General features: G+C 38.0%; 1 protein-coding gene across 1 annotated transcript in view; it reads right to left on the bottom strand.

Annotated features, from left to right (window-relative positions):
- LOC107692562 (glutamate receptor ionotropic, NMDA 2D-like) overlaps positions 1-22395 on the bottom strand; it is a 74773-nt gene that overhangs the window by 37903 nt on the left and 14475 nt on the right. Inside the window, exons 4-8 of the mRNA XM_016491654.1 lie at positions 16727-16932; positions 14533-14701; positions 4993-5146; positions 3137-3262; positions 2444-2673 (exon numbers count right to left, since the gene is read on the bottom strand). Coding sequence (XP_016347140.1) covers positions 2444-2673; positions 3137-3262; positions 4993-5146; positions 14533-14701; positions 16727-16932 — 885 coding nt within the window. The remainder of the gene's footprint in view (positions 1-2443; positions 2674-3136; positions 3263-4992; positions 5147-14532; positions 14702-16726; positions 16933-22395) is intronic.

The raw sequence follows: 22395 nt of genomic DNA, 5'->3' as shown, positions 1-22395 counted from the left end.
AGTGAGGCGGTGGTCACGCTGAACGCAACAGATTGTACAACGGAGCAGTGCAATGTTTCTTTAACTGTATTTTATTTTGATAATGAACAGGCTGCAATGCCGCAAAATATGTTATGTCTGTGTGCGCGGTGAGGCGCCGGTGCGATATGGTCATACCAACGCTAGTTGGTTATACACAGTGCTTAATTTGTAAATTGCGAGGTCCTGGAACAAAGTGGGGTGACGGATCCGGCATGATTAGAGGAGGGAGAGGTAAAGGAGCATTCGCACAATGGAGGACCAGCTTACGTGATTAACAGCGTGCATCTTCATACGGTCATGAAAAAAATTGAAAAGTCATGAAATTTTAAAACAGCCATTTCCAGGCCTGGAAAAGTTTTGGAAAAGTCATGGATTATTTTCCTTAAATCTCTGTATAATAGAATTATGTTTAATCTGCTTTCGAGTTTATAATGAGGGAAATTCCTGCAAACATATTCAATAGAGCATGTAGGTTAGATGAGTAAATAAATCCACACATACTATCAGATTAAATCAGTCATTTGAAAACAGCGTGAGTGATTCAGCTGTACCGCGTCTTCTCTCACTCTCAAAGCGGCTTCACAACAGCGCATCTCGTCTGCACTACTGCACGCTGCGATACAAGACTTTTGCTCGGGTTTCGGGACAGTCGACAGAATTGTCACTTGCCTAATCGAGTCATTGTTGCATCGTCACAAAACTGTATCATTTGCACATCTTTTTAAGTTTAAGCCATTCGATACTCGCGTGCTCCAAAGGGGGTTTCCTATGCGCTCACAGTCACATCCATAGCGCGCATATTGCGCCGCCTTGCGAGTACCAAATTGAGTTATTTTCGCAGCTTGTTGCGCTTACGCGGCCAAATATACACAAAAAATGGCCGTCCTGGCGATTATCCTCGTAAGCACAGTCTGCACATCTGAGAAAGAAAACGCATGTGTATAAGTATTGGATCCGTGCATTCGGGTTTGTGAGAGCAGCCACGTCGCATCTCTTTTTTTACGGTCTATGGAGCAGCCACGTCGCATCTCTTTGCGCGCTCAAGTTTGTTGTTTCAAATGTAGATGCTAGGCAAGCCTGCTCATAATAGAAGTTTTTTTCATGAAATATATGCACGCTATAGGTCAACACAAACGTCTTTCATTGGCGCGTGAGGAGGGGATCTGTCAAATGAGGTGCCGGATCAGATTTCGAACAAATTCGGAGGTGCCGCATCAGGATCCGGCTTGTTCCGGCACAAATTAAGCCCTGGTTATACAGATAGAAGCAAAACATCATTCAAAACTGTCAAGATTTGCAAAATAAATAAAACTGTAAAATAAATAAAACTGTAAAGCTTTTGCAAAATAAAGAAAACTATTTTCTGCTGTCTCGTTTTCCTTTCCGTGAACTTTGGATCGCGTCACAATAAACCGCAACTCAGCACATTTTTTTCTTTCGTTTTGTTAATCTGTCAATGATTTAAGTGAAATACATTTAGTGCAGGCCAATATAGGCTATTCCTTTTTATGTAAGCCTATAGTTTTATTCTGTTTTCTCCTTTCACAGAAGCGCTGCAGGTGCGCGTGATCTGTTGAATCCATCTTACACTATCCTCGGATAAGCTCTAATGCATTGCCATTGCGACTTACCTATGATGAATTTACAGCTGAGCTGAGCTGGGCATTTCATGCGTTGGATGCGTCAGCGTCATATTTGCATATCTGAATTCCTGACAGCAAATTTCGAATATTAAATGGAACGATAAAATAACGTTATTAACCGGTTAATGGCCATTTCAAATTTTCGATTCTGTTCGGAACTATAAAATTTGATTTAGTTTCTGTTTCTGTCCAAATTTTGTACGTTTCCAGATTTAAACTACTGTCAATCTCAATTTTTTCCAGTCCCAATCTAGTCTCTGTAGTCTTATATATTGAAGAAGTCAAGAATATATTTGATCCCGAAATCCAAGTCAACACAACATCACAAATTATGAAAACGTTATACTGTTTGCCCATCTATAGGGCTCTACGCTTACTTTTCTTTTTAACTTAACTTAAAACATTTAGGAGCACGTTCAAAATTTTAGGAGCATCTTCTAATCAATCCAAAATTTTATAAAAAAAAGTAGCCTTCCCATTAGGTGATATTTGACTCCTCTAACTTTATTAAATCTTATTTACACCCTGTCTACACTTTGCTTATGAAAGGATTCGTGAGATATGTCTGTGATACATTACTCAATGCTGCAAAAACACGTAGAAACCTTTGAAGCTCCCCTGAGCGCAATCACAAGTATGATGATGATCGGGTCAGTCGCACTGGTGCTCCTAAAAATTTTGTGCGAATTCAGTCGCACTGTAGAGCCCTGATCTACACGTACTGATAAACACAAGTTTTCTCTGCATCTACAGAAGCCCTGAAACCCCTATTCCCTTACCTTTTTATCGCTGAGGCCAGACACAGTGTCAATGTATTCCTCTTGGATCATGAAGGCAGCCAGGTTGGCAGTGTAGCTAGCCAGGAAGATGACAGCAAAGAAAGCCCAGACAAGAACCATGATCTTGCTAGTGGTTCCTTTGGGGTTCTCCACTGGAACGGAGTTATTAAAGACCAGAGCCCAAAGAAGCCAGATTGACTTCCCTATTGTGAACTTAGAACCTCCGGCCTCTGACAGAGAAGAGCAAGTGAAACAGAGAAAGAAAGACTTTTAACACTGACTTGAATTTTAAAGGCACATTAATTATTCATCAGCTCCAAACAAACTAAAAAGTATCAAAACTGCTAAACTGATAAAAAAGGCTTCCTAAACTTCTCCTATGCATACGATGAGGTGAGAAAGGGGTGCCGGTGCCAGAGGATGAAGAAGAGAACAGAGGAAGGAGAGGAATACAGAGCACAAGTCTGCAGTCCTTTATTATACATGAGTGTCTGCGAAACTGCCTGTACCACAAATTTCAAACCCACGTCCAGGCCAATAAAGAACAGAGGTGAACTCGGCCATTAGGACTCCTGAATAAACTCAGTGACAAGCAACTGTGCACATTTATGTCCGTTAAAATAACGCTTGAGACTACCAAAGTTTGACCTCATTAAAAGGTTGAATGCAGGACTAAGAGCAAATTGGACTCACTCTTGCCACTCTGAAGGCTACGGTTGTACCCCACTGGACTGAAGAACTCAAAGATGAAAACCGTCACTGCCACCACAGTCAGGCACATTACAAACATCATCACCCACACAGCAGGACTGTACGGCTCTGAGAGAGGGCACAGAGAAAGAGGAGAGGACAGTGAGAAATCAAAACCATTAGTAGTATTTTTTTTTACTTTGTTTGTACACAACAGAGCAGAAATTAATACCAGGGGTATAGCAACCATTAGAACTGGAGGTGACCTTTGGAAATGACTAAATTATGTTAAATCAAATTAACTTTTTAACTTAACTAGGAATTTAAAACTGTTATATTTGCGAAAATAATACATTTTTATCTGTTCATGCATTTTCTGGGAACTGAACTCATGATCTTGCTAGTGACATGCAAAACAAAAAACTAAACAAAACAAAAAACACATTTACATGTGGCAGACACCTGTATTAAAAACAACCTTAATTGCATTTTAAGGTATATATTTTTATCTGTTCATGCATCCTTGATATTGCTAGTGCTATGCTCTTAAATAAAATAAAATTGACATTCGGCAAAAACTTGTATTCAGAGCAACTTAAAAGTGCTTTTGGAAATTGGTCCCATGTCCTTGACTTTGCTAGTGCTATGCTCAAAGCAAAGCAAAGCAAAGCAAAACAAAACAAAAACAAATTTACAATTGGCAGACACCTGTATTAAAAAAGCAACTTTAATTGCATTTTAAAGTAAAACAAAACAAAACTTGACATTTGGCAGACACTTCAAGCGACTTTTACTAGCGACTATTCAAAGCGGCTTAAATTTCACTTTAATTAGGGCTGCTCGATTATGGCAAAAATCATAATCACGATTATTTTGGTCAATATTGTAATCACGATTATTAGTGGGTCATGAACAAAACATTATATTAGTGATAAAAGTCCTCAAAAATTATTGAAAATAATTAAACTGTCAGTAATACAATAAAAACAAAAAGCAAAGGTCAAAAACAATAGAAAAAAAAGATACAAATGAAAAAGTGCTTTAAGTTTTTTTATGCAAGTCTAAAGTGTTCAGCTAACAGCATACTACAGAAATTGAATAATCAAATGTAAAATAAAACAGCATAGTCTTCACTGTAAGAATTAAACTTGCTCTATTTCTTTTTGAAGTTACAAAAGTTCTTCAGTCAACAGTAGAGAGTGATTTTCTCTTTGTCTCTTGTTGTTTGATACGACAGAAGGAAGACAGCGTTAAGAGCTGCACGGAGAAACATGAAAAAATCTAATAAACATTAATAAATCAAGCGCGTCCCATTTTGTGAAAATCACGTTACACGATTTTACTGATTTGCACGTTAAGTTTGGGCTTTTATGGAGGAGTGCCGCACCGCTGGAAAGGGGTGGAATGGGGAACAATAATCGTTTTATCTCGATTATTGCATTTTCATAATCGTTAGAAGCCAAAATTGAAATCAAAACTGTATTTTGATTAATTGCACAGCTCTAACTTCAATGTACAGTATTTTGTATCTGTTCATGCAGTCTCTAGGAATCGAAGTCATGAATTTGACGCAGCTAGTACCATGCTCTGAAGTAAAATAAAATATAAAATAAATTACAAATTAAAATAAAATAAAATAAATGTACAGCATTGAGTTTGTTTGAAAAATGTTGATTTACTGCTTCTCACTGAAGTGTGATAAATAGTTTGTTTTGAAAGGGAACTGTAAGTCTGATTGATGAGCTCTGAAATGATACGCACCAGTACCTGGAAAGTCATACATCATAATCACATGCAGCAGAGACTGATTAAAGTCAAATATGATGAAGCATTATGGCTCGCACGAGACTCAAACTCACCAAGAAAAGCAGAGGGTGAGACGGTTCCGTTACTGCGAGAGACCATGACACTGATGCCCGTCTCCACGAAGGGCACAGAGAAGTCCACGACCTCTGACCTTTCCTCATTGATAGTAAGAGAGCCGATCGCCATGTCTGCTCGCTTGTACACAACCTAGTGAACAGGAGGAAGTGGAAGATTGTATTTTTGCCCTTTTGCCACTTTTATTAGTAGCAGGAAAGTTTTATTTACATGATTTATAGGGACTCATTTTACAGGAGCATTAGACCTAGTAAAATTCTGCTGTGCCCTAGTAAACTTTTGTTGATTAATCCTTGTTTGACAAGGGAAATTACCATATACCGACCTAAGAAACATGCTAGACTACTCAATGGATTTGATCACATCCAAAACATCACAGGCTAGTCGAGGTGTACATTTCCTTACTTTAGATCTTCTAGGGAAACTTAGATTTGCCCTGAGATCATGTGGCCACTGTGAATTGCAGAGAAATGAGAGACTGAACGGTAGCTAGCTACCAAGCTAAAATATGCTAATGTCTGAATGAGTAGCTATTGCAATCCCTATATTTAATAGAATAGTGAAGAAGCAACAAGGAAGTACAGGAAGAGAGAGAGGCACCAGCACTGGGACATAACTCGAACCCAGGTCCCCATGAGCGCAACAGGACTGCATATGTATGAAGCAACTACCCTCTGTGCCACAGCTCTGACATGAAAAATGCATTATGGATCAAGAAGGCCACAAAGAAAGCTGCTGCATTAAAAGTGCACAACCTATGTTGTGGAAAGCATGGAGCACTTTATTTTAAGCACTTAAAAATGGTTGAGCTGAGCATATAGTTAGTTACCTGTGGTCAAAGTGCTTGTGCCATTGAATGTGCTTTTGAAGGTTTTGTTCTGATCTGTAATAATATAAACCAAAAATGAATTCAAGTGAATATTAGTTGTTGGACATTAAATTTAGATGTAAATGAATGTAAAATTCATTAAATGTAATAAAAATGTACATGTAAAACCAGTAATGATATTTCTACAAGAACTTTGACCACATGAAACTATATGATCAACCATCTTTGAAGTGTTTAATATAAAGTGCTGTGAAATTTCGACAACTTAGTGCTTGTGGTCTTTCTTTATCTGAAAAATACATTTCATTATGATGTTATTTTCAGAAGCGAGAATGTGCATTACTGCAGACGATTCTACCTATTATCAGTTAACACTTGTTTTGTGTATGTTTATTATATATAATTTAGTTATTTAAACAGCAGTCATGCTACTTCAAACTGCAAACTACTTTTTTATATATGTATGGTACACTACCATTCAAAAGTTTGGGTCAGTAAGTTTTTTTCTTTTAAAAGAATTATTAATTTTATTAAAGGGTTAGTTCACCCAAAAATGAAAATTCTGTCATTAATTACTCACCCTCGTGTTGTTTGAAACCCGTAAGACCTTCGTTCATTTTCGGAACACAATTTAAGATATTTTTGATGAAATCTGAGGGCTCTCTGACCCTCACATAGACAGCAAGGTAACGTTCAAGGTCCAGAAAAGTACCAAGATGTGTCTACTGCGTCACTTGTGGACACGCGTTCACGACAGTATCATGACGCGAGCATGTGGCGGCGCTGACCCAGTTCCGGCGTGATGACGTCATTATGCCGGATCTGGGTCAGCGCCGCCACACGCTTGCATCATGATACTGTCATGAACGCGTGTCTACAAGTGACGCAGTAGAGACGAAAATGTGGAATAAAGTCGTTATTTTTGTTTTCTTTGCGCAAAAAAGTATTCTTGTAGCTTCGTAACTTTACAGTTGAACCACTAGGGGCGCAATGGATCGTAGATAATCCGTGATCCGTACGGACCAGGCCCCACGGTTCAGCACGCATGTGATTCGTGGATTAACTGTTAAGTTTAACCATCATAGAGTGAAAGTTTATCATTTGCACTTGTTTTGTCTTGCCAGTTTACACATTCAAGCAGTTTTAACTCACACACTTTTTTCTGTGCGCTCAGCCGCTGAAAAAGCGCAACCAAAGCGCGCACACACAGAGAGAGAGAGGCGCGATTCAGACACAGAGTTGAGTGAATCGTTACATCCCTAGACACAGCGTGATTCCTTTTTTTACATACACACAAAGTTATGTTAAAATACCCGTTTTGGCAAGTATTCTAGTAAACGCAGTCGATTATTTCTTAAGTGAACGTAAACAGGTGAGAAAGAAACCGGATGCGTGTCAGTATTAGGGCCGTGCATTTGGTCTTAAAGCGACAGCAGCCAATAAATACCTGTTTCTGTCTGCTAATCAAATAACACCACAGCTCTAACAAAGATTAATCTGTATTTAACTTGTGCAGTGAGCACTATTGTGTTAAACTTAATTATTATTATTTCTGCACCTAAATTCTGATATTTGTAACTGTGATTTGTTGTTTTCATCTATGCTTGTAATTTGTGTAATTGTTAGTTTTATTACTAACTTTATTAGTAAAGTTAGTAGTTTTTGCAATGGTATAGAAGTACTTCAAGTAAGGTTGTTGTTTTTTTGCTGATCCGAAAAATGATCCGATCAGTGAATTTTTGATCTGTTGTACCACTATGAACCACTGATGTCACACGGACTACTTTGTTGATCATCTTGGTACTTTTCTGGACCTTGAACGTGGTAGTTACCATGTTGTCTATGGGAGGGTCAGAGAGCCCTCCGATTTAATCAAAAACATCTTAAATTGTGTTCCGAAGATGAACGAAGGTCTTACAGGTTTCGAACAACACGAGGGTGAGTAATTAATGACAGAATTTTCATTTTTGGGTGAACTAACCCTTTAAGCAAGGATGCATTAAATTGATCAAAAAGGAACAGGAAGTACTTTTACATTATTATAAAGAAAATTATATTTCAAATAAATGCTGTTGTTTTGAATTTTATAATAATCATAGAGCCCTAGACAAAAAATAGGTTCCACAAAAATATAATGCAGCTCAGCTGTTTTTAACATTGATAATACATTTATTCATTTGGCAGATAATTGTGTTTCTTGAACATAATAAATGTTTCTTGAGAACCAAATCAGCATATTTCAACATATATCAGCAGCAATGATTTCTGAAGGATCATGTGACACTGAAGACAAAACAGTTCTTTTAAATTGTATTAAAGGTGACCTATTATGCCCCTTTTTACAAGATGTAAAATAAGTCTCTGATGTCCCCAGAGTGTGTGTGTGAAGTTTTAGCTCAAAATACCTTACAGAATGTTTTTTATAGCTTGTTAAAATTGCCACTTTTAGGGTATGAGCCTAAACCCGCCGTTTTCGTCTTTCCCTTTAAATGCAAATGAGCTGGTGCTCCCGGAAAAGTGGGCGGAGCTTCAAGAGCTCAAGCTCCGGCAATACCGGTTCTAGCCTTTGCAAATAAACACTCCACTATTAGTGATGGGAAGTCTGGTTCTTTTCCATGAACAGGTTTTTTCGGACAGTTCGTTTCAATGAACCGGTTCAAAAAAACGGTTCATCAGTTCTTTTACGCCCTAACGTAATGGCGTGCATACTTGGATTTAAGTCTTGAAGATATAAAGTAAATAAATTAGTTGTCATCAGCGCAGAAACCATAATCCACTTACTATACATAATCCATTGCAATTTATTTGTTATTAAATAAACTTACGTTTGCCAGATTGCCCTTCATCCAAATCCTCGGTTTACCCGCGCTCATAACTTTAGCACAGAATCAGTTGTCCAAAAGAACCAGTTTGGTTCAGACGTGCTGTGTCAGTCATAGTAGGCAATCTGTTCGGTAGCTTCACGCTGAATCATGCATGGCATGCGCAGTATCATCAGCTCATCGGTTCTCAATTCAGGCGTGTCCGAAAGAAACGGTACTCGGTTCAGTGTACTGGTGATCCGAAAACCGATGCAACCGGTTCTTGACTCGAGAACGAGAATCAGCTCAACGGTTCTCAAATCGTGCTGTCTGTTGTTCTGTTGTCGGTGTTTCTTTGTTTGAATATGGCGCTTATCACATGCTGTGTGGTATCGGCGTTTGGTATCGGGGCATTTTAACGAGTACGAGTACAGGAGACCAGTATCGGGCCCGATACCGATACCAGTATCGGTATCGGTGCATCCCTACTGCGCAGTATCATCAGCTCATCGGTTCTCAAATCGGACGCATCCGAAAGAAACGGTTCTCGGTTCAATGTACTGGTGATCCGAAAACCGATGCAACCGGCTCTTGACTTGAGAACGAGAATCGTTCAGCAGCCAGCAGTGGGCGTGCACGTTCGTTATCCGGCTCCCTGCACACATGCTGCTCTGCTCGTGTTCATCTTCAGTTCTCTCTTCACAGCAGTTCAGTCAGTGTACTGTTTGAGTAAATGAATTACTCCGGGATATTGGTTTATTTCGACTCAGAGGGAGTGTCAGCCACGTTAAAAAAGTGAATAACTTAAGTCATTTGTGGATTAATGCTTACTGGAGACGCGAACCGTTTCAAACGATTCAGTCCAATTTGGTGAACTGGTTCAACCGGTTCACTAAGAAGAACCGGTTAAATCGAACGATTCGTTCGCGAACCGGACATCACTATCCACTATTAGTACAAGCCTGTTATCTTTACAGAAAATGCACTTTCTGTAAAGGTAACATGATCTGATACTGTGTATCTGTACTGTGCATAAAAAAATGCACTTTATGAATTACACAGACGGGAGCACGGTGCGATAAAAATAGCTAATGGTGCCATCGCATGCTATTACGAACTTTATAAGCCCCACTTGTGATTATGAGCTTGACTAATTCCAGCGGTCGACTTCACATTGCTTTCATATGCAATTTTAACTCCCACATTCCTATTTACGATCATTCTGGTAGCACGTGAAGGCAGCATCAGTAAAAACAGACAGACAATTGTAGCTTTAGCAACATTAGCCTAACAAAGTGCCAAGAATCTCTTTCAGAAAGGCAATTTGGAAAACTAACGCATGATACTTACATCTTCTGGAGGTGTAGCTGGATTACGAACAGCTGGCACTGCTCCATCCTTCAGGAGCAACTTTTGTGCAAAACCTGCTTTATACTGACCCTCATTCACCAAGCAGTCCGGTGTAAAATGATTTGCGCAGACATAAACGAATTTCGGTAGAGTTGAGGGAGCATTTTCTTTGAAAACAAAATTAATCCACCTTGTCTTCAGTGGCTTAGATTTCGGGAATAAGGAGAGAGCTATGTGGATTCATACATCCACCTACAGAACACCTAAAACGCTTGAGAGACATTCTCGTCAGTGCAGCAATGGCGGACTGTGTACAACTCGCTGTGTCTGAACTTGCTCAAGGCGGTTCTATGTTAAAACGGCAGTGTCTGTCAACATTCGTGGGCGGGGCCTGTGGCTAATGTGACGTCACATTAGCACCAAGTCGGAAAACAGGTAGTTGGAGACACTGCTTATGATTTATGGGGATTAAAAAAAAAGGAGTGGGTGGATTTTTATCATTATAGGGTGGTTGTGTACACACACTGCCAACACACATTTATGTCCAAACACACCATGCAAAAGTGAATTTTGCATAATAGGTCCCCTTTAATAAAAAATAAATAATATTTCACAATATTTTGCTGTACTGCATTTTTGATCAAATAAATGTAGCCTAAGTGATTAGTGAAAACATAAAAAACTCAAAACTTTCTGAACTCAAACTTTTGAAGGCTAGTGTATATATTTAAACTTTTTTCAGCACATTATATACAGCGCAGCCACTTATAGAGTTATATTAGTTTTTTATACATTTGTGGAATAACATGCTTTTTAAATTAAAATAAAGGATTTTTTTTATGTGACCGAACAAAAAATAATCAGATGACTAATTAATTATTATAATAATCACGAGTTGTAGCCCTATATTGAAGTTTAGGAAGCCAAAGGTCACTCAACATGCTGTGAATAAATGTAGAAGTATTGATCGGTCCAATATTTAAAAAGTAAACTACAGTATTTATTTAGTTTCCGTTTTCTGGGTAACAGATAAGGTACAAATATTTCTAGGTTTAGAATTATTCAAATAAGAAACTGAACTAGTGATCATCTGTAACCCGTAGTTACATTAATGCCACACAATAGTGTTACAAAAAATGTAAAACTGCTGCTACAGAAGTCGCCAGAATTGAACACTTTGGTTCTTTGAACCCTACCCCCAGGCCCCCTAGAAAATAAAGGTGCACTTTTTTTACTTGACGTGGAGAAGCACCAGCAACGCCACTGGAAGGAGGCCATGAAACGTTAGGGAGAAAAGAGTGGAACGAGCTCGGGAATTGACACAAAGATGAATCAAACTCGTGTTGCCCGCATGAGCACCACGGCTCAACCGCTAGACTACGGCCCTAACGGAATTTCCTCTACACTTTACTGATCAAAGCATTCACTGTGCACCAAACCTAGACAGTCAAAGAACTGGTGATATGGAGGTGAGTACTCAGCAAGAATTGCCTGAACACAGGAGCCATATGTGGTGAGTAACAGGTGGTCTATCTGCAAATTCAGAGAACCTCCATCTCTAATTAATATTCAATCCACGTACTGGCTGCATTCCAGTATCCATAAATTGGTCGGGCAGATAGTGTAGTAAGAAGCCTGCACACATAGACGCTACAGGAGGCAGGTTATCCATCTCGAGACAGTATACCCCATACAGAGAGAAAGCATGCCTGGGAATACCAAAAAAGAGGGACAACATTAACATCTTTACTTTCCAGTGTGGCTCTTTTCTCACTTTGAATTCTGTTTTATATTCCTGAATGGTGTGAAAAGCTCGTGATGCAGAGGAATGGGATTTATGGCGACGGTGCAGAGTTGAGTCACTGCCTAAAGTCATGCAGGCTACAAGCTTTCCCAAATCTCCTCTGACAGCTTGAATGCTGCATTGATTCCGAAAAGACGCGCACCTGCCTGTGTGTGTGTGTGTGTGGGAGAAGGGATTGTTTAGGTAGTATAATTTCCAGTGTGCAGCAAGAGCTTTTGCATCCTTGTTGAAAGTGAGCCTGCGCGTTTCTTGGTCTGCAGAGACTGTGGAAAGAACATCGATGAAGTTGCTTCCTCGTGAGCGCGCCGCAGCCCTGGTCCTGCTGCAGGCCGGCATGCCGCACAGGGGAAATGTGGACCTGTCGTAGATAGAAGATCAAAGCCGTTCACACACATACACACACACACTCGCAGCCTGAGAAAATAACCCTTAGCACTGCGCCTACAGGGGCCGTGCTGACAGCTGATTGGCTGAGCATCAAAATATGCAGTGAAGAGACCAAAAGCAAGTGAGAGAGAGGGAGGGAAAGGAAGAGATTGAGAAAAATAAAACGATGTGGTCACAGAAAAAGCGATATGCATGAAAACAAAAATGCATAAGATACCGTGAGAAATATTAAGAGCAGAAGAATGGAAATGAGACAGTGAAAAGAGCTGTTTCCATTCCCTAGCAACTGTCTCGAACAGGCGTCACTCCAGGATGTGAGCGCCACAGTGGGGTCTCGCTCTCAAAACAACAACCCTCCTGTCTGTCATTCGCACTCACATGCATTCGCAACTCGTTTTTGGTTGGCTTCAGGCCTCTGTCTTGGATACCTCTTTGTATGTGCGTGTGACCCATTAGCCAATTCCCCTGGCGCTGTGTTAAAAGGGTTCAGAGTGTTTCAGTAGTCCTGGAGACTGGCCGATACGGGTGGGAATTTAGTCATCAAACAGGGCAACAAGTGACTTCTCTGTTACATCACGCACTGTACTGGAATTACACGGTCAAACTCTTTACAAAGAGCAGGGGGTTTCAACCTCCTGCACTCAGCCCCTCAAGAAAAAAAAGCCTTGATATCTTCAGCAAGCCCTTCACTTTCATTAAGAACATTAACATTACTACATTACAAAATGCTTTAATTAAAAAAATTAAATAAGAGATAGAAATGTCATGAAATTCTATATAATTCACACACTACTACTCAAAAAGTTTGGGTCAGTAAGATTTTTTTGAAGAAGAAGAAATGAACACTTCCATTCAGCAAGGATGCATTAATTTGCTCAAAAGTGACGATTTAAAATGATTGTAAAGATTTTTACAATGTTACTAAAAAATTAGTTTCAAATAAATGCTGTTCTTTTGACCTTTCTATTCATCCTGAAAACAATGTGTCATGTATTAAGCAGCACAACTGTTTTCAACACTAATAATAAATAAGGAAGGAAGGAAGGATCATGTAACACTGAAGACTGGTTGCTAAAAAAACTTCGCTTCGCCATCACAGGCATAAATCACATTTTAAAATAGAAAAGTTATTTTAAATTGTAATAATATTTCACAAATTTAAAGTATTTACTGTATTTTTGATCAAATAAATAGACGTCTTTCAAAAACATAAAAAAATCGTACAGATCTTTGAACAGTAGTGTATTTTTTAGAGCTGTCAAATTTAAAATGGTAACTTACTGTATTAAACATTTTTAATGTAATAATTTTAACATGCTTACATTGCATATACAGTGGGTACGGAAAGTATTCAGACCCCCTTAAATTTTTCACTCTTTGTTATATTGCAGCCATTTGCTAAAATCATTTAAGTTAATTTTTTTTCCTCATTAATGTACACACAGCACCCCAAAAATTTAAGGGGGTCTGAATACTTTCCGTACCCACTGTATGTCTGTGGTAAACAAATATTTCTTCTTGTAACTTTCAAAGGAAGAATATTTCCTGCCTATTGTGACCTTTACCTTGCTCACAGATGGTTTTATGGCAGTATGGTGTCTAAAGTTGCTCTGGAACAATATTTATGCTTCTTGAAAATCTAATTGCACTGGTAGAAAAAAAGATACACAAATGTATTTTTAATTACTTTCATTTTTAAACATAATTAAAATAAATTTAATTATTGCTTATAAATATTTTTTCAGTTATTTTAATATTTTTATCTATTTTACCTGTTTTTATCTTATTTTAATCTTTGATAATATCACACTTACCATTTTCCTCCAAATGGGTCTTTATGCATGAAAATACAGTATAGCTGCTTTTACATTTTCGGAAAGGGGTCCCTCTCAAGGGAATCAACATTTTTGAAGGTCCTTGACATGAAAAGGTTTGCAAACCCCTGCCTTAGTATTGAAACTCCTGGATAAGACACTCTGGCAACCACATAGTGTCACACATCCACTTCCTTCAATAGAACATGGACATATGTTATAAGCTCACATTGATTCCTTACTGCAACTTCTTCAAAAACACTGCACCATGACCTTAACTATCCCATAATCACAGTGTTTGATCATCATGACTACTGATACTAAAGGGAATAGCAGCCTTGCCTTTAATCTGCAGTCCTCTCTCCACCTAATGCCTGTATTTACATATGCAAGTGAAGTCTTCTCAGTGATATTGCTGACAGTGCATCCAGGGCACTTGCTCATCAGCGCAGTGAATAAGGAGAGGCGCTGATGGGAATACAACAAGCTCGGCCGGTATAAAGTAGGTGAAAGACACAAAAAGCTTCCCTCACCTCTCCCACCATCCCGTTCCAAACTCCATCAATCTTTTTCCCATGTTTCCCATTGGTCACCAAGTAGAGGTCATAGGTGAAGCCGACAATTTTGGCCAATCGCTTAAGGATGTCGATGCAGAATCCCTTGCAGCACTGTTTCATGGGTGCCACCCCTTCCTGAAGTGCACTGTAATCAGAGAGAAAGTGCTTAGTTATGTGTATTGCATGTGTCAATAAAATCAATCATATAATAACAATCAAAAATCAATAATATAATATAATATAATAATTAAAACAGAACATTTTTATTTAAATCTGTAATAATATTTTACTATATTTATTTTAAAATATGAGTGTTGTGCACACACACACACACACACACACCATGAAGAGAGAAAACAAGAGAAATAGTGTTACCAAAAGGACTGAGAGTTACAGAGGGAATGTGAAATAAAAAAGACAGAAGAATGGGAAGGGCAAGGTTTTCAGAAGTATACTGTCTTGGTACATTTTCTGTGATATAACTAAAAATGATATAATTAGACGAAACACTGGCATCCATATGTCTGGTGTGGGAGCAGTGAAGCAGCATCCGCAGAGACACGTGTACACGGCAAGAGCTCAAGCAGATTGACAAGCAACATGATGACTAAGTATGAACAGAGATCGCCATAAGGCAAAGTTAAAATGAGAGGGGAAGCGAGAGAAAGAGAGAGAGGAAACGAGTGATCGATTGCAAAGCGCAGGCAGGTGAGTATAGCCCCTGGAACTTCATAGTGATATGTTGGGGAGGAAAAAAAAGTGAGATACACAGAGATAAAGACTAAATTGAAAGAATGTGACAAATGACCGGAGAAAGATGACCAAAGCTTCCGAATGGAACTCTTTGGAGCAAGAAAAAACAGGCCACGCTTACAACCCCAAATTACGATTTCTTATACGATTACTTCATTGTTATGCCATATATTGCTTTTCAATTAACAAATAAAATTTAAGTGCACACCTAAATATTGAAGTGCAAGTTATGAAGACTTTTATTCTTTATTATTAAACAATGTTTTGCCATCAGTCTTCTTAAGTGATAATAGCTTTTAATAAAGGCTGATGGTCAAAATGTTGGTTTAATAATTATAGCATTTAAGTTGTTAGTAAATCAAATAAAAGAATATAAAATAAAATAAGCTGCCAGTAATACAAATAAAATAAATAATAAAAATAATGCTAGCAATACACTCTGTAGAATACAATATCAAAATAAATTGATAAGTCATAATATCTTTTAATATCTTAAAATGGTTGATGGTCAAAATGTTGTTTTAATAATTATAGTAATTAGGTTGTGATAAAATAAAATAAAATAAATGTGCTGCCAGTAATAAAAATAAAAGAAATAACAAAAATAATGCTAGCAATACACTCTGTAGAATACAATATCAAATTAAATTTGAAATGATTACAATTCGGCACCAAATGTAAAACATTTATCACATTAAAACTACTCTTTTGTCCAAACAATTAACAAGCTAAAGAAGTGAATATAAAGACTATAGTATTGGCATCTGAAGGTGTGCATTACTAATATAAATTTGCCTGTAATAGATGCATAACTGCATTTCTCCTCTAACACCTGCATTTGATCTCTGACAGAAGTAGTGTTGTCAAAAGTACCGACCGCGATACCATTCGGTACTGAAATTTTAAAAATGGATCCGTCACCGTCAGCGGATCCCTAATATATCTGCACATAGACGGATCCGCTGATAGACGCGGCTTTCAAATGCTCTCGTGTGTTTCTGTGTGAGCGCTCGGTAAAGAGCATTGAAGCCAATCACAGACGTATCTGTTGAGCATGTGAACACAATGATCAATCAGCGCGGTTTAAGAATCTGCTCAACAGCGCTCAAATCTTAGCGGGAAATGGACGTTTTTAAAATTTCAGTACCGAATGGTATCGCGGTCGATACTTTTGACAAGACTAGACAGAAGATTTGGCAAAATGTGGAATGACACTGCAAAGCCTGTCTCACAGAAAGGTCATAGACCCGTGATGGGAAGAAAATCTAGTTCCTAACCTGTCCACTGAAACATACAACTTTCTAATTTAACTTTGGTTTCTTGGGACCCACTGGAACAATTTTACAACAATGTTCCTTTTCCCCCATAAAGAAAAGCCATGATAAATGGCTGACGAGGCGGTCAGATCAGTACTAACCTGGCATTGAGAGGCCGTCTGCATGGCACAGAGTCTCTAATGCAGGTTCCAGAGGCAGGGTCTGCAAGCTCCACGATAACGAAGGGCCGCTCCTCCAGGGTCACCACCCTCAGGTGCTGAGCATCATCGGGCGGCTGCAGGAAGGGACCATATCGAGACCAAGCAGGGTACCTCAGACGTAACACCCCATTCTCCCACCATCCTACCTAAGACCACACAGACAGTACATGGTCTAGGGTCAGAGGTCATTCGCGTCTTTGCAGTAGCAGAAATGTGGCCAATAAATGGAGATATCAATTTAATAGGCGGTGCTTATAATGACCGTGACAAAAGCTGTATAAACATGACTAATTCTCATTATGAATCCAATTCATAAATCAATAATACATGTAAGTCAAAGGTCTTTTCAGCGGTTTTAGCTATTTAAAACAGTCTATTCTAATAGAGTCATTGAGGCTGGATTACAGACAGGAATGGCTTTCTTTTCTCAGGTTAAGCCTGTAAAGTGAGGAAGGATAGTGAAAAATGAAAGACGATCTCCTCTATGTTCCTCTGTGAGCTTATAGCTGAGGGCTCTCTAGAAACAATCCTGTGCCCTTTTTATTCACTGGGGAATGAGTGGATTTTTCTTTTCAGAAAAAAAAGACAGATTTTTAGCTAAGTGACGGGCCACAGAGGAAAAGGTTACGAGCCTGAGAAAAAAGAGAGAAGGGGTAAAATGTGTCAAGATAGACTATGACAGTATAACTGAGCTCATAATCCACATACAGAAGACAAAGACATTCAGAACTGTATGAATCAGAGTACTTAACAGAAAATAAACCAAAACAAAAAGCATGCTTTTATTTACAAGTATTATTTACAATTAAGTATTATTTCCATTTATTATTATTAATAATAATAAAACTATTACTATGATTAATGACATGTAGTGACATTAATTAATGACATTATACTTTGTATAAAAGCTTAATAATCATAATATTAATATAAACAAGTTCTTATACAAAGTATAATCTACATGTATTAATATTAGTGCTGTCAAAATTAGCACGTTAACGCAGGCGATTAATTTTTCCAGTTTAAAGGCGTTAAAAATATTTAATGCCGTTAATGTAAGGGCGGAGCTAGGGTTGGCCACCCCACTCACAACTGCTGCTTATGTCTCTTTTATTCTTGACAAGAATTGCGCTTATTTAACGTCTTTACGACTACATCAACAGGAGACTTCACCTCAGCTCCAGGCGTCCAATGAGCTTCAGTATAGAACAACAGTGAACTGCATTCAGATGAGATGTTGTCAGGCCATATGTCAGTAAAACAAATTTTTCTGTCCTGTCAGCTGTTGTAGTGGGTGCTCTTCAATTGCATGCACAAAAACGGCGCGTGCTGTAACCTGTATCATTTAATATTAAAGCGCAAATAAAACTACAAGCATGCATGTCAGATCCGCGTCACGTTCAGCAGCGGCAGCTCTTAAAGTCATAGCAGCCAAATAACCTAATAACCCAGCTGCTATGATGTCTGTTAGTCAAAGAACAAAAGAAAAAAAGAGGAAACCAATAACTTTTGTAGCTTTATTCAACTTTATTCAATTTCTGTATATTTCTTACTTGATGAAGTGCACAGGTAAATATGACATTATTATAATGGGTTTATGTGAAGATTGATTTAAGTTTACTTAAACAAGGCTCGAAATTTGGCCGCATATGCTCCCATAATTTAATCTGTGTGAACTATAATTTTTATAGTTGGGAGCACCAGTGCTACCAAGTAAAAAAGTTAATTTCAAGCCCTGTTGAATTAGAAGTTATTTTTTTAAGTCTTATAAATGTTAAAATCGATGGCTCTCAATTTTACTGTAATGTTGATTGGCTATAGTCAGTGGGTAAATATTAGGAAAAAACTATTCCCTAGAGACATCAGTAGTATTGGTATCAGTGATACTCACCTTCAGTCATAAAAAAATATTTAACAAATATCGAAAAATATACTGTCTTTATGTTGTTTATACATTAATTTGAAGATTGAATGTGAAATTATTGCCATATAAAAGTATATTTAAAAAATTTAATGTTATGTCGGCTTAATCGCGATTCATTTCAGAAAAAAATGTGTGATAAATTGGTTATTTTTTTAATTGATTGACAGCACTAATTAATAGTAATTAATACTATTTAATTTAATATTTAATCTTTTTATTTTAATAGTGCTACTATTAGTAGTGTAAATGAAGAAGAAGGAAAAGGAGAAGGAGAAAGAGGAGAAGAATTACAATAATAAATTTTCTTATTCCTCTTAAAGGGGTGGTTGATTGCGTTAAACATGGACGTGTACGCAGTTGCTACTGTAACGAGCAATACTTGCTGGCAAAACACTTCTTACTGTTAAAAAAATGCTATAATGCAACCATGTATTCTGCTGTATTAAAGATTTAATCAAGATAAAACAGTATATTAAAAGCTAACATAAGCAGTAGCATTTACAAATAACAGCATATCTAAAAGTATGAGACAACAACAAACAAAAAACATAGGCCTACCATTAAAAGTCGTGCTTGCACAGGTTCTGCATGATCCTCTTCAATAATATCCTCTGCTTCTCAATCAGGCTCAAACTGATAAGCGATATTAACGACGCCGTTGTTTACAATACAACTGGAGTACATGCCTGAGGTGAGGGGCGGGACGTTTAGACGCGCACTAGATGCGGTTTAGCCAATCACAACACACTGGGCTAGCTAACCAATCAGAGCCCATCGCCCATTTCTGAGGGCGGGGCTTCATAAAAGCAGGAAATGATCAGCGCGTTTCTCAGAGAAGGGACAGAGCGGTGTGGAATAAAGGTAAATTATGTGAAAAATAATTTGTTTTTTTAAAAACGAAGCATTAACCCATGCTAGACTGCACCCCATAAACACAATCAAGCCTAGAAAAAAAACAGTGAACCACCCCTTTAAACACAAAATGCAGTTCAGTGTGCTCCATGGGTCAGAGAAAAGTTGATGTAAAACTAATTTGTAATTTTATCCAAAGCAAAACACAAACGAGAAATGCTATAACACAAGCAATTAATCATAAGGAGACAGCAATAAAAGAAGAGATGTGATACAAAGCATCAGTTCAGTTTCATATTTCACCCAAAAATGAAAAATTCTGTCATTATTTACTTACCCTCACATCATTCCATTCCTGTATGCTGTTATTATTTCCATAAACCACAAAAGAAGAATGATCTGAGTCTTCAGAGAGATCTTTTCATATGACCGATCACAGTGACCAGGGTTTGTCAAGCTCCGAAATGGCTAAAAAGCAATACAAAAGCACCATAAAAGTAGACTAAAATTTAAGTTTAATTGTCTCATAAACAAACATAATGAGGTCATAACATCAGATATCTAAGCCAAAACATCAAACCAGCGGAAAGGTCATATCTGCATCTACTTAAAAAAATGTATTTAGAGTGCTTTTATTTCATTTCGAAACATTGACAGTCAGTGAACTGTCATTGCATGGACAAATATGAAGATTCATTCATCAAAAAATAACATACAGTTTTGGAACGACATGAGGGTGAGTAAACAAATGACAGAATTTTTCAATTTTCAGAACTATTCCTATAGGACACAACAACCTCTCAGCAGTTTGTAAGCAGCACACATTTCACATATTACTGTCTTATCCCAGTCCCAACACTCAAAGTTTGCTAGCAGCACTGAGCTGTAGGACTCCCCCCTACACACCAGCAGAGAGTGGCAGCTATCAGCACCAAAGCAGCCCTCGAGAGCCATTCAGATACAGCAAAAGATGTTCAGCTCTTAAAAAAAAATGTTACAAGTCTCAGTGGTACAGAGAATATATACCTCTCATATGCTGTGTATGTGCACGCATATGACTCAGTCAGCAGCTGGCAGCTAAAAGACTTTGCATATTAGCACAGGATCAGGGCAGAGGCATCTAATTGAAAGGAATCGAGCAGGAAATGGCAACAGTCAGCATGTGGATTCCTGCGAGCACTGGTCTCATTGGGCTAGTTATCCCACTTCTAACTGTTCAGTAACTGAGGCTGTGGCATTACAAAGGCTCGGAAATCAAACGCATCCGGGGCGGATCACTGGAAATTACAAAAAGCCGATTCTGTGACATCGTGACATCGGCTCACCTGGTCCCTGTCTCGTTCTCTGTTCATCAATCTGTCTGCTTGGGTCAGTTTGACTGTTCATTTGTCAGCTTTCTTTCTCTCTCCCACCTTAAATGTCTATTCACACCAAGGGTGATAACTGTAATGATAATTTTAAAAGAATAGGGCCGTCCACATCACAACTATAAGGATAACAACAGAGAAACAATAATGTTGGAAACACTTTTAGAACAATTTTTCCAGCTAATGAATGATAAACATATTGACAATCAGGCAATCAGGCATATTGGCCAATCAAAATCTATTCTGCTTTAAAAAGAGCATTAAGCATTTAAAGCACCAGAAGACAAAACTGCACCACATGCTTATTATAAACAGAATAAACAGAACGTTAAGGGATAATTGGAATAAAAGTGAAAATTATCATCATTTACTTACCCTCCACTTGTTCCAAATGTGTAGAAGTTTCTTTCTTCTGTTGGATATGAAAGAAGGTATTTTGAAGAATGTTGGTAAACAAACAATTGACATTTTTACATGCTATTGAGGTCAATGGCTACCATCAACTGTTGGGTTACCAACATTCTTCAAAATACCTTCTTTTGGGCTTAACAGAAGAAAGAAGCTCATTGGAACAACTTGAGGGTGAGTACGTGACGACACAATTTTCATTTTTGGCTGAACCATTCCTTTAAAGCATATGTATGTAGTTTTGCATATTTTTGCAACTTTGGAGCCCCCTATACTCTCAAAGAAAAAAGGTACAAAATGGGGTGGTACCTTTTCAAGAGGTACAATTTTGTACCTTATTCACCCCTAAAGGGTGCATATTACTACCTTAAAGTATTATTAACTAAAGTGTATATATTTAAAAGGTACATGCAGTAAAATAATATTTTTGCAGAATTTCATACTGCTCAACAAACTTGCATAATTCCAGAACAAAGTCAGGCAGTGTACCATCAGAATGATTTTGAAACTGATATTACAAGGTAAAAAAAAAAAAACCTTCCATACAGTTTCCTTAAAGGGATAGTTCACCTAAAAATGAAAGTTCTGTCATTAATTACTCATCCTCATGTCGTTCTGTAAGATTTACAGAACCTCAGACACGTTTATCTTCTGAGACGGACAATACACACAGTGCATTAACATACAGACATACATCCACATCCCACTGAGAGAAAATGCGGGAAAACACCTCTCTCACATATGCATCAGTTCCTTTTCATCCCCTTCCTTCCCCTTACCCATCCTACCTCCACTTGGTTCACTCAGAATGGTCAATAGTATAATGTTCTACATGAATGCAAGTAATATTTACAGTCATGTTTGGTATCATTTGAATAGTCTCAGGGCGAGGGGTACAATGGTCTCAATCTTACAAAAGTAGACTAAAAGATAATACAGATCTTAAGAGTTAAGAGATTTTTTGATTACTGTAGAGGGTGTCATTCCATGCAAATTACCATCTGTCCCAAAAGGTGTTAATTCGGCTTGATCAATACAAATTCAAATTGTTAGTTCCT

The sequence above is a fragment of the Sinocyclocheilus anshuiensis genome, unplaced genomic scaffold (genome assembly GCF_001515605.1).
Source record: "Sinocyclocheilus anshuiensis isolate Anshui unplaced genomic scaffold, SAMN03320099.WGS_v1.1 scaffold831, whole genome shotgun sequence".
Classification (NCBI taxonomy): Eukaryota; Metazoa; Chordata; class Actinopteri; order Cypriniformes; family Cyprinidae; genus Sinocyclocheilus; species Sinocyclocheilus anshuiensis.
The sequence above is the reverse complement of the archived record's forward strand: the minus strand, read 5'-3'. Positions and strand labels throughout refer to the sequence as shown.